This window comes from Macrosteles quadrilineatus, unplaced genomic scaffold (genome assembly GCF_028750875.1).
Source record: "Macrosteles quadrilineatus isolate MER2022 unplaced genomic scaffold, UCM_ALF_1.0 Scaffold_8__2_contigs__length_117827958, whole genome shotgun sequence".
Lineage (NCBI taxonomy): Eukaryota > Metazoa > Arthropoda > Insecta > Hemiptera > Cicadellidae > Macrosteles > Macrosteles quadrilineatus.
In genome coordinates, this window is record NW_026542601.1 from 53,189,051 (window position 1) to 53,209,879 (window position 20,829).

At 33.4% G+C, this 20,829-nt stretch overlaps 1 protein-coding gene across 4 annotated transcripts in view; it reads right to left on the reverse strand.

The window, feature by feature from the left end:
• Positions 1-20,829, reverse strand: part of LOC129001437 (sentrin-specific protease 1-like) — a 48,597-nt gene that overhangs the window by 1,121 nt on the left and 26,647 nt on the right. For all 4 annotated transcript variants that reach the window (XM_054428701.1, XM_054428702.1, XM_054428703.1 and 1 more), the window contains 4 exons: positions 15,591-15,713; positions 14,071-14,208; positions 3,635-3,772; positions 3,266-3,352 (listed from right to left, as the gene is read on the reverse strand). In XM_054428701.1, coding sequence (XP_054284676.1) covers positions 3,266-3,352; positions 3,635-3,772; positions 14,071-14,208; positions 15,591-15,713 — 486 coding nt within the window. The remainder of the gene's footprint in view (positions 1-3,265; positions 3,353-3,634; positions 3,773-14,070; positions 14,209-15,590; positions 15,714-20,829) is intronic.

Genomic DNA, 20,829 nt, shown 5'->3' on the forward strand with positions numbered 1-20,829 from the left:
TAATACAATGGTGTAAATAAATGATCTTCTATGACTTTACAAAAATAATTCCAATAAAAAGGTCATAAAAGATAACACTGATATTTTGTTCATCTCCCCAAGTGATTAGTGTACCTGGATTCCTTACTGTGAGACCAGGCCTCTCCTCTACTCTTCTCATTTATATAAGATTTCCTATTAATTGTCTCCTCCTCCTGTTTTCAATATTTCTCCTTTAAACTCAAGAAATTGTCTGTTCTTCCAACAAAACTGATTGACTGATTAAGATTTGTTTATAACCTCCTAAATATTACAAACATCAATATTTACTCCCAAAAAGCTGGTGAGTTTCTTTTTATATACAGGTGTTTTTGTTTTTAAATTTGTTTTCAATGTAATTCTTATGGGGAAAAATGCGACCTTTGAGAGCGTCTCATGCCCTTACGGGTAAGAGTTTTAAAATTCTAAAACCTTTATGCAAAACTTTGAATTGAGACAAATTATTTGACACCTCAAACGTTCATCGGTCAAGAAATAACGGAGGAGTTTTGTTCACAAAAAACAGCCCTTACGTATTAATTTAAGAGATTAGCCCCATGTTAAATCTACATAAAAAAATTTTAATTTCCATTTTTGACCTAATTACAAATTTTCTCAAAATACAAATAAAACCTGCAAATATAGGACCGATAATCTTTCTTTTAGTACAACCCGCTTGTAATTTGTTCCAGTAGTATGGTCAGGCTAGCTGTCATAAATTTTGCAAAAGTTATTTAATATATAAGAATGAAAAATTATATTTTCAATTGTAAATTGACTTAGGAATCATGGTGTTTACTAGTGACTGCATTTCTTTCAGGCGGGTTGAACCATGACTGCCTTTAACTAAGGCAGCGGCCAGTGAGAATTGACAACGTTGCGCCAAGCATCTACTCCCGGCCGTTTCACCATTACGGTAGTAGACAACTAGTGGTCGCGGTTTAAATACCCTTAAGGCCAAGTCACACCGAGCTCGCTCCTGTGGGGGGAGCGGATTTTGAAAAATCGCTCACCATGTTATCAAATGTGCCAAATCACACCGCACTACCGCGTGCGTGCGGTAGTGTCCGCCACGTCCGCCTGCTGAGCGATTTTTTGAGAGTACCGAGGCGGGAGTTTTGTCTAGCGCATGCGCAAAGGGGCATCTCGAATGCCCGAGCTATTTAAAGTTTAAAAGTAATACAGTTTTAAATTAAATTTAACATGTTTCTTTTGTTTGATGATGTAGTCTATGTTGTTTTGTATTATCTTCGTAATTATGTTTATCACCAGAAAAAAAATATTTTTGTTTACCATGCAAAAATAGTGTTTACGGCGAAAATTTAATGTTTCCCATAAACATTTTTAGATTGCCGACGTAAAAAAGTTTTTTTATTTTTTCATCAACTTTTTCGATTTGCAACAACCACACCTTTACAATCAATGTAAACTTGAACTTTCAATAGAAGGCTTAGCAAAAAATTACATTAGTTTTGAAATGGTTATATGTTTTTATTTTAAAAGTAAATAGTCTTTGTAGTGTAGCGAAAAATAACGTTCAAAAGCTGAAAGTGGATAATTTATCCACAACCATATTTAAAATGCTTCGAACACAAGGTCTAAATTAAATTTAAAAATAGTTATTCACTTTTTAAAGTAGCCCTACACTAACAAATTAATAAACATTCAATTGCTTCTTAAACACTTTACTTAAAACCTGCAAATTTACATGGCATACTAAACAGGTAAGATGAGTTTCTTATGTAAAACGAATTGTAATGAACACATCTCAAAACTCCCGCCGCGGACGCAAACTTTTGGTGTAACATGGCTCGAGGAAAAACATCTGCACGCGGTACTCCCGCGGCGGGAGCGGAGGATGTCGGTGTGACATGGCCTTTACAATTGAGGTAACATTTTGAAATTTGGTGAAGAACTAGCAAATAAATCCTTCATACCAATGGTGTAATTTTGAAGATAAAAATTTTGTTTGGTAGTATTTATAAATATTTTTAAAATTAACACATTAGAAAAAGTTTGGAAAAGTAAAACAAAAAGGTTAGTTGCCAACTAAAATTGTTCTTTGTTGGTCAGAGAAGTTTCGTCAGTGAGAAAGTTGCAGATAATTAAATATACTTTACTGTTTGTATTTAACTTTTTTTCTATCATGCTTAGTTTTGTTAAAATTTTGTGTTAAACAGAGCGACAAATTCTCAGTTTTATGGCGCGGCGCGGCGTGCAGCTGCCCGCAAGCTGTAGTGTAGTATCGCTTGGCTAATTAATTATTTCAAGCAGGTTAGTATGCCTTTTGACTACCCTCAAGAATATAACTTTCGTAGCAAATATTGCTTTTATATACATTCCCTCAACCAGTATAGAAGTTTAGTTATAACTATAAAAGCTTTACCTGGGTGTGATATATAGTTTTTCTTTATAATTTCCCGTAATAAGTACAATTAGTGACAACTTGTGATCAACGTTCAGTTGTTTTCGCAGTTTTTAGTGAAAAATAGTAGCCACCGTAACTGTATGAAAGTTTCAATCCTTTCTTAATAATAATAATATTATTTATCGTTTTTGAACATTTTTACATTGTATGGTTATTATTCTAATAATATTGATAAAACAATAGCCTATATAGAAGAGTTATTTAAATAACAATGTAAATAGGATTGACATTTTAACAAACAATTAATACTAGAGTAAATGTGTAGAATAGACAGGAGAAAAACTAAAATTCTTAATAATACTTATAAATAAAAGTTAATAATACTTCAATGTTCAATTTACCATAAAAGGTTTTATTAAATATTTTCTTGTATTGACACAAAAGCCTTGTATAATTATTTCCTTCTTTTCCTACACATCAGTGTTATCAGATGTAAAACATCTAAATTAATAGATAATTTGCGTGCTTGCTCTAATCCTCCGTTGTGCGAGCGTTCAGTGGTGTAGCGTAGCAGTAGCCATCCAGCCATCCCATGCAGTGTTGCCACTACGAACGCCACGGCCTTAGTTAAAGGCGGCCATGATTGAACTAACCTGTCACTGTTGTCACTAACAAAATCCATGACTTGCTAAGCCTCTTGTACCTACATTTGATGTTTTTAAGGGGTTTACAAATTTTTGAATGAGTTAGAATATGAAAACTAAATATTTCTGTGTTTGATTATAGTTTATAAATTTAAGACTGAATTTAATCATCATATACCAAGTGCCTCAAAAAATGTCAATTATCTACTAATTAGTTTTACCCTACTTTCCATACCTTCATGTTTTGAAGTTTCCAGTCTGAAGTATCATAAGGTGACTTTTTCTTATCTACACTCTCATCATTCAGGTACTTCAACAAAGCCTGAAACAACAAAAAAGTAAATAATCTACCTCAAAGCAAGATTAGATTAGCAATGTACACCCTAACCTCAATATGTTATGGTATATAGATAACCTATAGAGGTACAAAAGGTTACAATTGTAACTACCTATTCCTTATCCGTTAGGTAATTAGGCTTGAGTGGCCAAGTGTGACTTAAGTGTAAACCTTTTGTTTAGCCATTACATTATATTGAAAAAAGTTGAAGAAACTGGTTCCTGGTACTGAAGTGTTGTAGTAGAAATGGGGGGGGGGAGGGCTTACATGAAGGCACTTGTTGTTTTCGCCTCCCATACTGTCGAAGTAACGTACAGTCTTGTCTCTGAAGTCTATGGAGGCCATACACCAGTGCATGCCAAGATGAATAGGCACTAACAGAAGGTCATGGTTGAAAATGTCTACCTGAAAAATCATTTAGTAGAGTTAGTAAAAATATAATTATAAAGCGGCTACATTTTCAATCACAAAGTTTAAGACAGTTGGCAATAAATAGTGCTAGAAATTAGTTTTAAATCATATGATTCTTTATTACATGTGTACCGGGCCTATTTGTTTAGAGGGGTAGTTTCAGATGGTAGTGTAACCAGGTTAAACTACCAAAGAAGACATCAGTTTACCTGGTGTTGGTAGAGGGAAGGAATCACTTTATTAGTTGATAAAAACAGACGATTACCACAGAAGGGCTTTTAAAAGTTGAATAGCTAGACGTTGGCTGCTGAGTGTGGAGCCCTAGTCACAGCACTAGCTAACTAGCACATCATAGCCTTAGATAACCTCTCTGAAGTTTAAGACCGCAGACGACCTCAGTGCAGAAGCCAGTTTGGTTGTTTGGTTGTTCGGCTCCGTCTGCGGACATGCTCGGGAGGAGAAATTTGCGGGTCTGATTATTTTTTTCCCTTTTTCGGCCTGGGTAAGCATTTCGTGCCGGCTTTTGATGTCACGAGTCTTGGCCTTTTTCTAACTTTTTGTAACTCGCTGACCAATCAGCGAGTGACTTGGTATTCTTCTCGACAATCATGTAGTTTGTGAAGAGGCGGTCTGTCTCTCTTGTCCCGGCCATTCGTTTTGAAGTTAGTAATTTAAAGTTCTTACTACGTCTTTATAAATTTGCGTTCATAAGTTCTGAAAGTTGAGTTGGAAGCGTTACCTTCACAGTTTAGTGGTGAAACGTGTACCACACGTACGTGTAGTATTTAGTTTTATCTATTTAGTCGTTTGGTGAGTTGTGTAACAACAATTTAATTGTATTTTAATTTTTCTCTACCAGTTTTAGCGAGCAAATCTTTGTCGTAATTCGAAGGCTAGGCCTGCCTGCAGCCCTAACCCTATCATACGCTAACGTAATTTAACCAAACAATTAAGTGGGGAAATTGAAGTTGGTGACTCCCGCTTTAAATTAACGTTTTAAAATCCGTATTGGGACTTTCTTTTAATTTTTAATCTTTTTAAATTTAGTGTGACGTGCACAAGTTTGTCCTGGCAGATAGGTTTCTACTTGGTTTGGCAAACGTTTGCTTAAGTTTTAGTTTTGTTTTTACATTTAAGCAGCAGTTTTATTTTTTGTTTCGACCTATCCTTTTTTCTTTTACTGGAAACTTAAGCCAACTTTCTTTTAGTAAACTCAGACTCTGTGGGATCTAGCCTAGGCCTATTTTAACCCTTGTTTGTTTCAGGTTCTCACATGTAACTCTGTAGGTAAGCAGAGTTAAACTAGCCTACTTAGTTTATTTGGTTATATAATTAAGTTAGAAGCATTTAAAGTAATTATTACTCACAGAGTCAGGTCAAAATTATCGGTCCCCCACAAACTATTTTAATTGAGCGGTGACTAAAAGGGTGGTGTTTAGGGACACTTTAGTTGTTCGGAGCTCTGATTAACCGAGACTATCAACACTGAGGCTATCCTAATTATTATCAACTCCTGGAAAATTCCAGCAACCCGACTCGTGCGATTCCTGGACTTCGTCGATTGTTAAGGTGGCGGACTTTCCTGCAGTACCATATGAGTTTTCACTGGCAGGAAATTTGCATCACAGATATGATTATGAATTTTGTTTTAAGCTGTTATTAGAAGATTTCAGGATTAAAATGTGTTCCGAAACATTTATGAATTTTTTATACCTTACATTAGATGATCAACAATGACATAGTAAAATACAGAATGAAAGTCAAATTAACGATGATCGACCAGGGTTGTCAGCAGAAGCTACAAACTAAATTCACAGATTTTCCCCCGCTTTTCCAGCTAAAAAATACGGGATTCCCAGTATCTATTATACGTTGAAAAGCTCAAAACACCTTGAACTAACCAGTTAAATTGGTCAAAAACCGAACACACCGAGTTTTGTCTCAAATAATAAGCATACACTTCAATTTATCAACACCAACTGAATATTAATGTTTTGTTTGGCTTTTGATCTGCTTGCAGACAAACGGTCTTGTAGATTGTAATTACAATCAATAATGGTCAATTGACCACTAGATTCAGAAAGCCGTGATTGGTTATGGTGTGCAGTATAGTAGGGGTGTGCGAATAGTGATTTTTAGGTTCGAGCCGAGCCGAGCCGAACTTAAGCAAAAAGTTCCGAGCTTCGAGCTTTTTCGAGCCGAACCTTAACCTTCTAAAGTTTGTGGTATATTCCTGTTTTTACGCAAAAATAAAGATACAAAATACATGTAATTGTTTAAACTTACTCAAATAGGTGTTTAATAAGTAAGTATTTTACCAAGCCCCTATATATTCAATGAGTTTGCTTATCCTACTAGGCCTATTTATTAAAGGTTTAATGGGAAATACAAGATAACATTCTTAATAAAAATGCAAATTTATTTTATACAAGTAAATAATATATCAATACAAAACAATAGATTTATCTTGGAAATATAGCCTATTTGAAAATTAACCAAACATTGGAAACTGAGATCAAGTTGACAATGCCAAAACTAGGAGATGAAAAAATAACGGTAACAATAACACATGAATAGATAATGTAACAAATAAAAATCCATACTAAAGATTAGGATACACACTTTACCCTGACACTACATTTTAATTTCCTAAAAAGGAAGTATTTTGTTGAAATTAATACAACTCCTTAAATCATCTTAACAAATTAAATCAACAGCTACCTACTATAAAATAAACAACATAAAACCGAGATCAAAATGAAAATGACTAGGCTATATTATTTAAGGAATATCGATGAAAACAATTAACAGTGTAATAAATAAAAAAACTATACAACAAACTGTTGTATGGTATCTTGCATACTCGAAAATGAAACGAACTTTGAAAGTGATATCCAATTAAAAATGCCAAAACTAAGAGATGAAATAATTTTTTTTAAATAATAACTGGTAGCAATATTACATAAATAAATAATGTAACCAAAAAGATACACTTCAAAACCCTGCATCAACATTTTACCAGGCAAAAAAAGGCAGTGGTTATTGAAATTATAGGCCTACAAAATGTTAAATCATCTTAAACATTTAATCATAAGATAATACTAGAAAATTAGGAACATGAAACTGAGATCAAGATGAAAATGTTCAGCCCATGTTATTTTAGGCAAGTAATAAAAACATTAACAGCTAAACAAATAAAAAATACATAAGAAACCGTTGTGAATATAAAAATATTTTTAAGCCTACGTACAGTAAATAGATAACTCAATCAGGAAACTACTTCCTTACGCAAAAGATATAGCCTAACTTAGAACTTTAGCATTTTTTATCTGCTATATTAGGCTATATTTCAAATGAGTACTAGGCAGTGCCTTGTTTCAGGTGTGTAAGCCTATTTTGTAAAATTGAATTGGCTATAACTAACCCAAAAGTATGGTAATCGAAAGCCACTTGGCCTATGGTAAAGATAGTTACTGAGATCAAGAGAAAGTTACAGCAGTAAAACATGAACACTCAAAAACTATCTAAATTTAACAAAAATTATTGAATGGATAACATAACCACGCATGTAGAAAATAATTATATTATAGCCTACTATAAAAATATAAATATACCAAACAAACACTCAACATCTTGAATATAAAAATATAACCTAGACCTAAACAGATAACTCAACCTGTAACCAGATAACAACAAAACTAATTGAATGGATAACTTAACCATGTATGTAGAAAATAATTATATTGCACTATAAAAATATAGGCCTACCAAACACTCAACATTTTGTATTTCCAGAGTTCATGAAAAAGTGTGGTTATGTTTATAATGTTTCATGTAACATGAAAATGAACGCCAATGGCAGTTAGTTAGCTTAGTTAGCGTTTGTACTTTGTATCATAAAATGATATTGATTTGAGATTGTGAGGGTGCATAACCATGACCCAAACGTCCCTTGTGCATTTTCGAAATATCTTAAATATCTATATTATGGTGCAAAAAAACCAATTCACTAATGTGTTCCTGGGTTAAACACCTGCGCCTTTCATTCACCACATTTCCGGCACTCGAGAAGATTCTCTCACTTGCTACTTCAGTGGCAGGAATCCCCAGATAACGCTTTGCAACTGAAGCGATTGGTCCATATAATTGAGAATGCTGTTTCCACCATGAACATGGATTTTCTTGCATTGGTATGCAAGGAGAATTTATGTAGGCCTGGACATGTTGTTTCACTGCATCTTCTTTTGAACTCGGTCTGGTTCTTTGTGAGAGAGACTGGAGGTGACCCCATAATGACATCTCTGGTAGACCCTCTGAAAAGAGTACAGAAGGTTGATACTTGTTCAACTTGATAGGTTTTCATGAGTAAAAGTTGTAAAATGCCAATAGGCCTACAACAATAAAGACAATATTGACAAAAAGAAAATGCCCTCTTAAATCCTTCCAAAATTCCCGCCTTTTGGCTAACGCAATAAGAAAACATTTTTTTTTACTCAGTAAACTAATCAAGCTGTTACTACATCCAGTACTCTCATAGAACATTACATTCAGTGTAATTGTCAAAGCCTCAACAAACTCTTGTGTAGAGCATTATAAAATTAATGTTTTCATTTTTTATATAAACTAGTAGGGCAAAGATTTGGCCCTAACTTTATAATTTTAGCCATTCTGCTGACTAAAAATATACTAGGCCTAAATACAACTAGGTCTTACCCTAAAGCTTGTACTGACCTTTTGGACCACCAGAAGAAGAAGAACCTATGGATGCTGGTGGGTTATCTTCAGCGTAGAAACTCATTGCTTCCCTCTCCAATAAGTCAATTGCAAGCTTCTTGTTGATATCATCTAGGATTAGTGCCTTATACCTCGGATCAACCAGCATTGCCAATTGATAATGTTTGCTAAGTAGATATTCATCTGGCGGAAATCTTGCATTGATTGCCTTGTCAAGGGCCCTAGCGAACATTGTGCCTCTTGCCCCAGATGTAATGAATTGTCTAATGACAGTTCTTATTCCATCAATCAGAGGTAGTACTGTTGATAACGTTGGAAGATAGCCACTGGAAGATAATTTTGTGGCATCATCAAGTGGTTTCAATATATGTATATAGCCTTCAGCCAAGTCCCATTCGGTAGAAGTGAGGTTGTTAGGTTTTATTGATGTCGATAGTTCAGCTGAAATTGCCTGCTTTAGAGTAACAAGACGAGAAAGCATGTTGTATTCAGAATTCCATCTTGTCTCGCAGTCTTGAACAAGTTGGAGGGGAGTTTTGCCTAATTGTTGTTGTAATTTGTTTAGTCTGGTATTTGCGGAAGAACTATGCTTGTAGTGGCTGACAATAGCCCTAGCTTTGGCCAGCATGTGTAGCATACCAGGAACATCTTTTTTAGCATCGCTGAGTGCTAACTGAAGGGTGTGCGCAAAACACCGTATATGCGTCCATGGTGTCATCGACGCTGCACTGACCATATTGGCAGCGTTGTCTGTTACACAAAAAACTGGAATAGTACAATCAGTTCCTTGTTGATGATTCCAATCATTTAGTAATTCCATCAATTTAGAAGAAATATTTACAGCGTTATGTTCTTCGGGGAAATGAGAATTACTCAAGCAATAAGATTTTATATTGAAATCTAGATCAACAAAGTGGCCTGTCAGGGAGATAAATGAATCGTTTGCTGCGGATGTCCAGATATCAGAGGTCAGAGATAAGGATTTTAAATCCTGCATTGTATTTTTAAAATCATTTGATATTTTTACTTTTGTCTCTTTGAAAAGATCCGGTATAACACTGCGAGAAAAGGTCGTTCTTGAAGGTATTTGATATCTGGGTTCCACAATACCCATTAGGTTTCTGAAACCATCTTCCTCAACCAAAGTATATGGATGGAAACTTTTGGCCATCCACTTTCCAATTGCCTTGGTTATCAGTTGCGATCTGGGATGGTTGGAAGATAATTTCTCAGTTGTTCTAAAATGCTCATCTATTTTAAGTTGCTTAGGGGCTGTAGGCCTAGGCATTTTAGACCTTTTTTGTTCAGCTTTTAAACTTAAAAATCCCTTCTGTTCTGTGTCATATTGTTTATATATGTTAGCATGTTTATTTTCTAAATTCTTATTATAGACGATGTAGTCCCTGTAGGAGTTTTGAAGGTTTTTTTGCAACTATTACATTTTGCTTCTTTGGAGCTTGTCTTAGTAAAATATTTCCAAATAATGGCCTGACCAACTGGTTGTGTAATACTAGAACTAGGCCTAGGACTAACTGGGTTGATCACTTCAACAGAAGTACTTGTAGAAGGTCCAGCTGGTGGGTCATCAATGCATTGTTCATCTTCACTATCCATCTTGTAATTTGAACGAAACTCAGTAAACTAAACAAAAGGTCAGGCCTTAAAAACTACAAATACAATCGAAATTAATTAAACTCGCTACGTCCAAACTGTTCTAATTGTACTTTCATTACACGACGTGACTAGAGAAATACACGCACTTCCTACATTTTGGGCGAAACTATTTTTGTAACAAACTACTTTATAAAATAACAAATAAATTATAACAATGTTACGACTAGAGAACGATAAAAAATTTTAAAAGTAAACAAACACTAAACTGAGATAACAGCCAAGAAGTAAAACCAAAAACAATAACAACAAACAACGATTCAGAAACGAAACGGCAACACGCAATATGATTTTTTCACATTCGTGCAGTACAAAGTAAAACCAAATGCAATCTTTAACCATTGATTATAGTACCTTTATAACATAATAAGCGTAACGTCAACAATATATATGATTAAAATCATTGACGAAGCAATTGCTTTATACGAAGTTGGTCAATCATAACGATTTTAATGGAATAAAAAATCCACAAATATTATATACTAATATGGTTGTACCGTCAACCCGCCACCAAGCACGAAGGCACTAACGTGCCACCCCGACAATCCGCCACCACACGGAAGAGGTGCCACCACGACAACGTGCACCACATCAACCCGCAACCATTGATTATACTTCTTCCCCAAGATGTATAATCAATGATGCAACCCTAAACTGCTTCTTCTTGTTGGTGGTTGGTTGATGTGGTGTCATCTTGACGCGTTCCCGCTTTGTCAATGCTAATACCACGAATATTAAAACCACGGCCGCCTCTAACTACAGGCCGCGGCCTTCGAACTGGCAACGTCGCAAGTGGTGTTGTAACAGCTGTTTTTGTTTGGAAGCAGCTAATGGTATTTGTGTATTTACGAACGAATGGTTACTGGACTATGACATTATTGACTCCGCTTAAAAATCTACAGATAAATTCATATTGTTTCGGTTTTCAATTCTGTATGTTTTATTTTCAATATTTTAATAAATTTATATTAATAAATTTAAATCAATAAAGTGCGATTTAATGAGCTAATGTCACATGTCTGCCATGTTATCTTATCGGACGTCTGTCACTGAACAACACCACTTGCGATGTGTTGCCAATTCGACCAGACCGCGGCCTGTAGTTAAAGGCGGCCGTGATTAAAACAGACACGGTATTGTTCATAAACATAAACAAATGTGTTACTGGCTGGAAAGTGCAAATTTAAAATAGCTTAAAATGATTTGTCCAAACCATGTTGTTATTAGCACTTGATCCGGACCAGTTACGTCATTTGTTTACATTGTCGATTTTATAACAAAGTCGCCGTTCCAGTGCTTCTCAATCCAGTATTCTTTCTCACTCAGTCTCAGTTTAGTGTCCAATCCAAACATTGCAGCAAAAATGATGTGCAGTGTCGACGGCAGTGGCATTGGCTAGTTGATTTAGTCAGCTGATTTCGTCTTGTCATTGCGTAATTCTTTCGTTGGTTGGTTCTTCTGTTCTTCAGTTCAGTTCAGTATTTACTGAGCAAACATCGTGTAATGATGTAGGCTATGCTTATCGAATTACATATTGACACAATTATGAAACGGAGATTAAATTTAAATGAAAGTTAGTTCCTTATTTCCTATTTTAAGTTTTATTTGCTAGTTCAAAAAGTATTCGGCTCGAACATTTCGAACTTTTTGAAAATCACGAGCCGAGCCGAATAGGACGCTATTCGGCTCGAAAAAGCTCGATGTTCGAATACTCGCACACCCCTACAGTATAGCATTTTCTGAAAAATGTAGTCATTTTCATAAAGGAAACAGAAGAATTCCTTGAGATTTGTTAATGGTACGCTGCTAAGTTCTGATCAAGAACAGTTGTTAATGTTTTAAGATTGTATTATTTTTCTATAATTTAAAACCATAATAAAGATGCAGAAACTATTGTAAGATAAATTTTCAATCCGTTCGGAACTAGGATACCAAAATAGACGCCAGATTCTTAACTACCAAACATTAAGTTTATCGTACAATTTTTGCTGATATTAACTGTAATTAGGGTACTTTAGTAATATCCGGAGGCCCATCTACAGGGCACTGTGGTGGTTATGTTTGGTTGGGTTATCATAAATGGAAAGAAGATATTTAAATTTTTAATTGCATTACAGTCCAAATTTGACATGATTATAATTAGCGGCCATTGAGCCGCTAGCTGCCACACCAGATACAGGCAGTGACAGGTGATGCGGGTGCTCCGGTCAACGACCTCACCTTGGCCTACTTGGAGGGGATTTGGCGAGCGAAAGTATGACTTATCTGGTATTGTTTGGTTCATAATGAAACGAGAAAAGTCCTACAAACATATTTATGATAACCCAACCTAACATAACCGCCGCAGCGCTGTATAAGGGTGGCCCCCGGATAATACCTAAGTACCGTAATTAGCTATAAAATCGGTAATTATTAAGATCATAATTACATATTTAAAAATTCACAAAGATTTTGAGCTTTGAAATGATATTCTTAACAGAAAATGAATTTTAGACCTACTGAAGCAGTTCCAATTTACCGAACATAACGTTTTTCACGTTATATTTACCGATATTAAATACTTACATAAACTGTAAATCGCTATAAATTGATAAATTAATATAATTAAAATTATTTGATTTCAAAAATTAACAAAAATTTAGTACATTGAACAAAACTCATGGGAGAAAATCTAGGTTTCTTAAGCCCTTTAAAGCAGTTCCCACCTGCCAAACCTTAAGTTTTTTGCGTTTATATTTACCGATATTTACTTATTATTAACTGCAAATTGCTATAAAACCAATAATTATTACAATTAAAATGATTTATTTCCCAGAAACCTAATTCTTCAGAGAGAAATAATTTTCTTAGGTCTACTGAAGCAGTTTCTAATTACTGAACCCTTAAGGGACAAATAGAAGCTTTAAAGAGCGCCATTTATGGCTATTATTGATATACAAAGGTTCTTTACTTTATCTATAACATTACAAAATATATTACACCGTTCCGGGAATTTTCAATCACACTGAATATGCAAATAAAACATACTAGAGGTCAATACACCCATCTACTAATTGCTGTATATTTCATAAAAATTGTAACTACAGTAACAACGAACGTGGATAAACCACGCTCCCGAGTACCGACTACCATAATTGAGAGAGTGGAAGTCAGATGCAGTTCAGCACAACACATGTACCTAGTCTGCTTCCGGCGACCAGTGGCGGCTCCCATGTATTTGTGGTAACTAGTGTATCCAACAACAGGCCTACTTCCCAACCACCCAACCATCGTCACTTACCAATAAACAGTAAATACTCATTAGCTATCAAAGTTTATGGATAAAGTAGCTCAAAATTTTTATAAATATAAAATTCCTAGAAAAAAATTTTAGAAAAAGATATGCATCAAAAGTTATGAAAATCCCTGAACAATACGATTTCCACGCATATTTCCCAGTTTTTAAAAATTCACGCATAGTTTCCGATTTTTCCGGGATTTCGGGTCACTGACAACCCTGTCGAGTATCGACTCATGCTTTTGTTTGACCTATGGTCATAGAACCAAAAAAATGTATTTGCCAAATTTAACTTTAGTAAGAAAATTCCTGAGAATATCAATACTATAATACAAGATTAGCACAAACTAATTAACATTACAAACTTTAATGTGACAGGATAGTATTAGAAAAAAATTTAGAATGGTAAAAATGAGGTGGTGTAAAAATTAAAATTACAACTGTGTTTACAACAGTTCAATAGTTCTCATTCTTCCAATAATTGACCAGAAAAACAATGGATGAGGGATGCATTTTATTCCTCGTAAGCTTAAAAATGTTGTTATTCATTTATTTACTTTTGTTTGATATGTCTTTAGTAATTAGTAAAACTGCAACCATATGATCCTACCTTCTTGGTCCACCGCTTCAGTGTGCTGTACCCTTGTGATACCAACTTAGGGTAGAAAAAAGTGTTGAAAGCGTAAACGCTTATGTGCTTATCCCCCTTGCCTCGCTCAATAATCAAATTCATGTAAAAGTTGATCACCTAAAATACAGATTCGATATTAGAAATAACTTCTTAATCAGCATAATAACTGTTATTCATTTTAAGAAGAGTAAATAAAAATATGTCTAACACTTAAAAACAACACTTTTCAAGTGTTAGTACCTATGGAACAAGCCTTGGCTCGGTATAGTTCATTTTTGATTTTAAAAGCAATAGAAAGGAAACTCAGGTTTTTTACTACTAATTTTGTTTCAGTGGAATTCCAATTTATTATGTATACAGCTCTCCAAATGATGTAAACTATAAATAAACAATATCAGCAATCTGACACATACTTTCTCCCATTAGCTTGTCAACAACCTTTAACATGGCCGGGTAAGCAGTGGGCGTAACTATGATATTATAAGGAAAATCACAAAAGTTGCAATAACTTTTGAACCACAATTGTTTTTTTTTCACCAATGGGGGGTTGCACTATTTTGTTTAGAATTATAAGGACCATAACACACAGTAATTTTAATCAAAATCAGTTTGTTTTAAAATCTGATTTTTTGTTATTTAATGGGGTTTTATGGGAAAATAACATAAGTTACAACTACTTTTGAACCGTAATTTTGACGGAAATATGTAACGGTATATTATCCAAACATTATTGAATGGATTTGGCGGTTGGTAAACTTTGTATGTCTCCGTCGAGATTCGGAAAATCAATACGCGTCGCACTTGGCTTCGGAACCAAATCAGAGAGCAAATGCTTGGTGTTTGAGACTTGATCCGGAGGCGGGGTTAGAGGATAGCAAAGGCAAGTCAGTCTGCGAGCAGACACTATATTGAAATGACGTGTTATCTTGTGGGAGAGTTAGTTATAAACTGCCTTTAGTCGTTGGACTGCTCCCACTATAACTACAAATATCCTCTAACATAGAATTTTATTGCATATAACCAGTGAAGTTGCCCCGGAATTCTACAAACGTATCTAATAAGCAAAGGATAACTTGGTACGTTGGTGAATGTGAACACAAATCCATCGCAAAACGGAATCGCAAAACGAAAATCCGTTTTTCCTGTTATTTTATGGGTTTTTATGGGAAAATCTCCAATAAAAATCAAAGTTAAAAAAATTAAAATAACGCCTGGAGAAATTGAACATACCTCATGGCACATGTTTAACAGAACTTCTAGCTGCAGGATTAAAAATCTTTTTGTACTAATTGAACTTAAAAAAAAACATAAAAATAACAGACAAAAATTACAAAAGAAAAGCTTTAAAAAAAAACCCAGATAGAAATAAAATTATTCGTAGGAGTTTGAATAATAAAAGCTTACAAATATTAGTATTATTAAATTAATGAATAACACCTTATAATTTGCTAATATACTTGTCAAAAACTGCACTTGTCATGACAGTTGAGTTGATTTACCTCGTCATTAAGCCAATTCAGGCCGTTGAGTGTTTGAATGTCCCTTCTTGTAATCTTTTGCCCAAAACCTTCAACTAAACCTTGTCCTGCTGGGTTTGGCCTGAGTGCATCAGATATTCTATCCTGTTAGGACATACAAGTATGTGAATTTATGGTACACTTAAGGCTTACTTGTACAAAGGTCTCAATAGGTAAAACATGAGGATATATACACACAAAATTGGAATATTTTAATTTTGTGGGTTATATATTTGTCTGCTACCTATTGAGAAGACCTGCCAACTGTGGAGCCTGCTTAGCCTATTCAAAAAATCAAACCTGTTCTGGCCTCCTAGAGCCTTTTACCAAGAATTAGTATTCATCAAGTCATCTATCTACCTGAAGAGTAAAACCGCGCTCAATTTAATTGCTGTAAAAATTTCTGACACAGGCACATTATTTAGTTCTCTTCTAAAGCAAAATTAATTGTTTCCACCTATGTGAACTTTTAAAGAGATAATTTTGAACACAAGGCATTATCATATATTGTTTTAGCATTTTCACAAACCATGTTCCAAAAAATAAAGAAAAACAAAACAGTAGTGATGGGCGGATCCAAGAAAATGTCGGTACCAGATCCGAATCCGGATCTTGAAAAATTCGATAGAAATACACACAGTCATAAGGGCGGGTTAAAAAAAAACGTAATAAACAGAATGCCAATTTAAATCATACTGTTTAAAATTAAATTGGTAATGTTTAAAGATTAATACATCTTATATATAGAGTAATCTCCAGAGCCCATAATCCCTCATTTTTTGGGGATAAAAATTTTCAAAATCATAAAATGAAACTTTGTCCTAAGTTTGCACGACCACCAAAAGGGTATCTGTGTATATTTTACAATAGTTCGATCTTGAGTATGCTATATCGTGGTTTTTGCATGGGATGGTCTTCAAAAGTTCCAAAATCGGAAGATCCAAAGAATATATTGCCGATCGGAAGTTCCAAAATCAAAAGATCCAACGTTTATATTGCCGATCGGATGTTCCAAAATCGGAATTTCCAAAGGTTATTTAGCGGGTCGGAAGATCCAAAATCAAAAGATCCAAAGAAAATATTGCCGATCAGAAGTTCCAAAATCGTAAGATCCAAAAGTACAGTCATAACTAGAAGTACAAATTTATTTCTTAAAGTAAACTTATGAAATAGGCTGTCCTTTTCACTTTGGATCTTGCGATCGTATGTCGGGTCGGAATTTCCAAAACGCTACTAGTCAGATCGGAACATCCAAAATGCTAGAACTGTTGCGTCTCTCAGATTGAAGGCGATGAACGCCGTAACCAGCCGCGTTGCTAATGTCAGGGGAAAAGTTTAGACACTCGAGTTTAGATCTGTATAGAAAAGTAACCAAACTACTTATTTGGTGTGTGTATTTTTTGTCCAAAAACCATTTCAACATCATATTTAAGACGTATATTCAGACAATGTTTAAAAACAACATTTTAATTCGCTCTATGTTAGATAAATATTGTCACATAAATTAGCCATTAAGTATAACGGAGTTTTTAATTAATTTTAGTTTTGTTCTAATTTATATCACGTAAAGGCAATTACTAAAATAATGTTTGTATTTTATCAATGGAGTATCAAAATGCCCTTTGAAGCACTCTTTGTATAGTTTTACAATTCTCTTAGCGTATGTATTGGCCTTAAATATATGCTATGATAATTTTTTTTACATCTCCTTTTTTAAATTTAACCATCATGACAACAATATTATCAAACATAGATGGAATGAAATACTCCTAATAGAAGAGTTAATCTTCTGAGAATACTCTCAGTAGGCTAACATTTTATTTTTTGCTATTAGAACATAGAATTAAGTATTATGGAACAAATAGGTAGTTTACTTTGTGGTTTATACTGTATTTATCTGAAGTAACTTATCTTTTTATAAAGTAAAATATGTATCTAGATAACAGCCCAATTTGTTTAGGAAATCTTAATTTTCCTCATACAGTTTCTAACTCCCGTATTTGTCAAATACTGCTTGCCTCACTGTGGTATATATAGATTGCCTTCTAACAAGGCACCATAATTGCAGACGGCGTATATCGGTTGATGCCATGTTGATGTATGTAACTAAATCATAATCCCTGAATTTAAAATCTTAGATCGAAAGACTTAATGCTAGACTTTAAAGACTTTATGATTGAAAGATACCAATTCAATAATACAAGTCTTGAATTAACTCAATAATTCACTAACTCTTGACTCTAACTCTTGTTTGTGCCTGATACTAAATACATTAAAAAGTAGTATGCAAATTATTTGATTTGCATTTTATATTTATATGAAATTTTTTATATACTCAACAAATTTTTACCCTTCGTTCATTTGGGGTCTGAGGCATATCCCTAATCATTTCATGGCTTTTGTTTGATCAATGTCAATGTAAGGGTTATTAATTACTTAGCAAGTACCTTCGGCTTCACCTGCGATGGTATAACCATAAATATCATATAGCATAAGAAATGCTTTATGATATATACTTTTTTTTACGTAATTAAGTAAATTTGTTTGTGTAATCTTTTTGGATTTAGTTACTTCTTTAATTATGTTACGGTAATAATAATAATTATCCGTAATGGTTGTGCCAATGATGATGAGTAAGATATCATTATTGTGTACTGCCTCCCGTAAAATTAAAATACTCCCGCGTCAGTGAACCTGCAGAGAAACCAATTTTCCATTTACCTTGCTGTAATTCTACTAAATTCTTCCCTAGTAATTGTAAGAAATATTTCCTATATGAATATTATTAATTTCAATGAGTACCTAGGTTTGCTGTTACAGGGGGGAGATAATTTGGTATGTATGTTATTGATAGCTTGGTATGAAGTAAACCAATTTGCTCAATCTGTTTCTCTAAGGTGTAGTTATTTCATAGGCTGTATCGTATATTTCAAATTAGTAAATCCTGTGTTGAATTATAATACAGATGTAGAAGAAACTTATGATATAAAGAAGAAGTGCTCAAATGTAATCATAGGTTGATATAGACCTTAATTGTCTTTGTTTGTAAAATACAATGTTGCAAATCCAAACTCTAACGGACAATCGAGTCGGGCGGAGCACGAAATGAGTTTTGAGATAAAAATATGCCTATATTTTAATCGGGAAAGTGAGCTATCAGCATGCCAAATTTCAACCTAATCCGACCAGTGAGTGATTGAACCCCAATAAGAAAAACAAACACACAAACTTTCACAATGTATTATGTTGTTAGTATGGTAACACTTTCTTAATGAATTTTTGTCTATGTTTTGATAACTAGCTGTTGTACCCGTGCTTTTTAACGGCAATAGCACGGGAAATAAATACCTTTTGATCTATAAATGCATTTTATTAAATGTTAACACATCAGCCAATGTTTTGGCCTATTGATTCGTCGGAAAAGAACATACCATATTGCTGATGGATGTCAGGTGCTCAATAATTGCTCTTTGTTGAACAGACATTGGTCTTATAAATATCACCATTGACTATATATACCTACCTGTAGGTATATATAGTCAATGATATCACGCATTTTAAGTTTTTAGTACCGGGGGACTGAGCCTTGCTAGGTTGTGGTTTAAAGTACGTATAATCGTTAAAACCATTTGATAAAAAAATATTTTAAATATGATTTTCAAGAAATGATTTCATTACAATCCAAGACATTTGATTGATAAAAAAATAACGACTCTGTAATACAAGCAATGTAGGCCTATAAGGTATGTAATAAGCAATCAGAATAATCATGTGTTGATGTGTTATTTTATTAATTTTTACATTTATTTATTTATGACAAAAAAAACTGTTATTTATGTAGGTAGGTGCGTGATTAATTTCTTGGCACTTAACGAAATGTTTCTTTAAGTTCAAGTAAGGCCCCTATTAGCCTTGAGCAACATGTGGCGCAGCTACCCTAGTAGCACAAATATGTATTTTATAAATATTTTATATATTTAAAGTTGTATTTGATAGAACCTCGAATAAAATATATAAATAATATATCTTTAATAACAGTTTGATATATTCATATATATATTTAAAATATTACCAAAAAGCAATGCAAAATATAAATTAAATATAAGTTTTGAATATATAAAATAGATTCATAATATATATCAATCAAATAAGTATAGATTCTATAATATACATATTTTATATGTATATTTTTCCTATTAAATATTTAAAAAAATTATGTGTTGAGAATATTTTAAATATATATATATATAATATTTTTGAAACTATATTATATATTTAAAGTATTTATAAATATATTTTGAAAAACGTCATTTATTTTTATTAATAAAATAATAATATATTTGTAGAATATAGGCTATAGCCTCTAATCTTTTATAATTAGCAAATAAATAATTTGCATCTTTTTGTTTTTTATAGTGACTATCAATTTATACATGCATTTTTGTATGATAATTGCTATTGTGAAAGCATTAAAATTAAGTTAATAATAATACGTACTCTGAATGGTGTCACTCTATCATGCACGTAAAGAAAAAATTATGCATATGGTTAAGAGGCAGTATACATGTTCGGCAACTACATTTGGGTCAAACGAAAAAAAAGTGTTGATGGGTTTTATTTTTTTAATTGCATAATGTGACAATGAATGTGATCATAGAAATCTCTAATGATTGGCTAGAAAAGGGTGCTAGCGACTGGCGACCGTTTAAGAAACGAATTACGGAAAACAGATTAACAGAATCATATTATACTGTAGTATCAAAAAATTTTCAAGTATTGCAGCCATTGCAACTGACGGCCGCCCTTTCACAATTTGAAAACAATAGTTAGCAACAGTCACAAGTAGCTCAGAGGTAAGGTAGGAGGCTCATAAGTCGAAGAACCCAGGTTCGAGACCCACCTGGGCTAAAAAAATTTTATCCAGTAATTTATTCAAAATTTGTTTTTTTGAACTATTTAATCAATTTACTCAACTGATAATTGTGTTTTCCATACTAAATCTTCATTATTTTATGTTTTTATGTTTAGGCCTCATGGTATGTTTGGAAGAGATATTAAATACATTTTTTATTTAAATATTATTCACTAAAATATATTATTGGAACCTATTTTTTAAATATTTAATGCATTCAAAAAAATATTTGATATATATATAATATATTTTAAATATTATATAAAATTGACATTAATACACACTTGAGATATATAAAATAGATTTTAA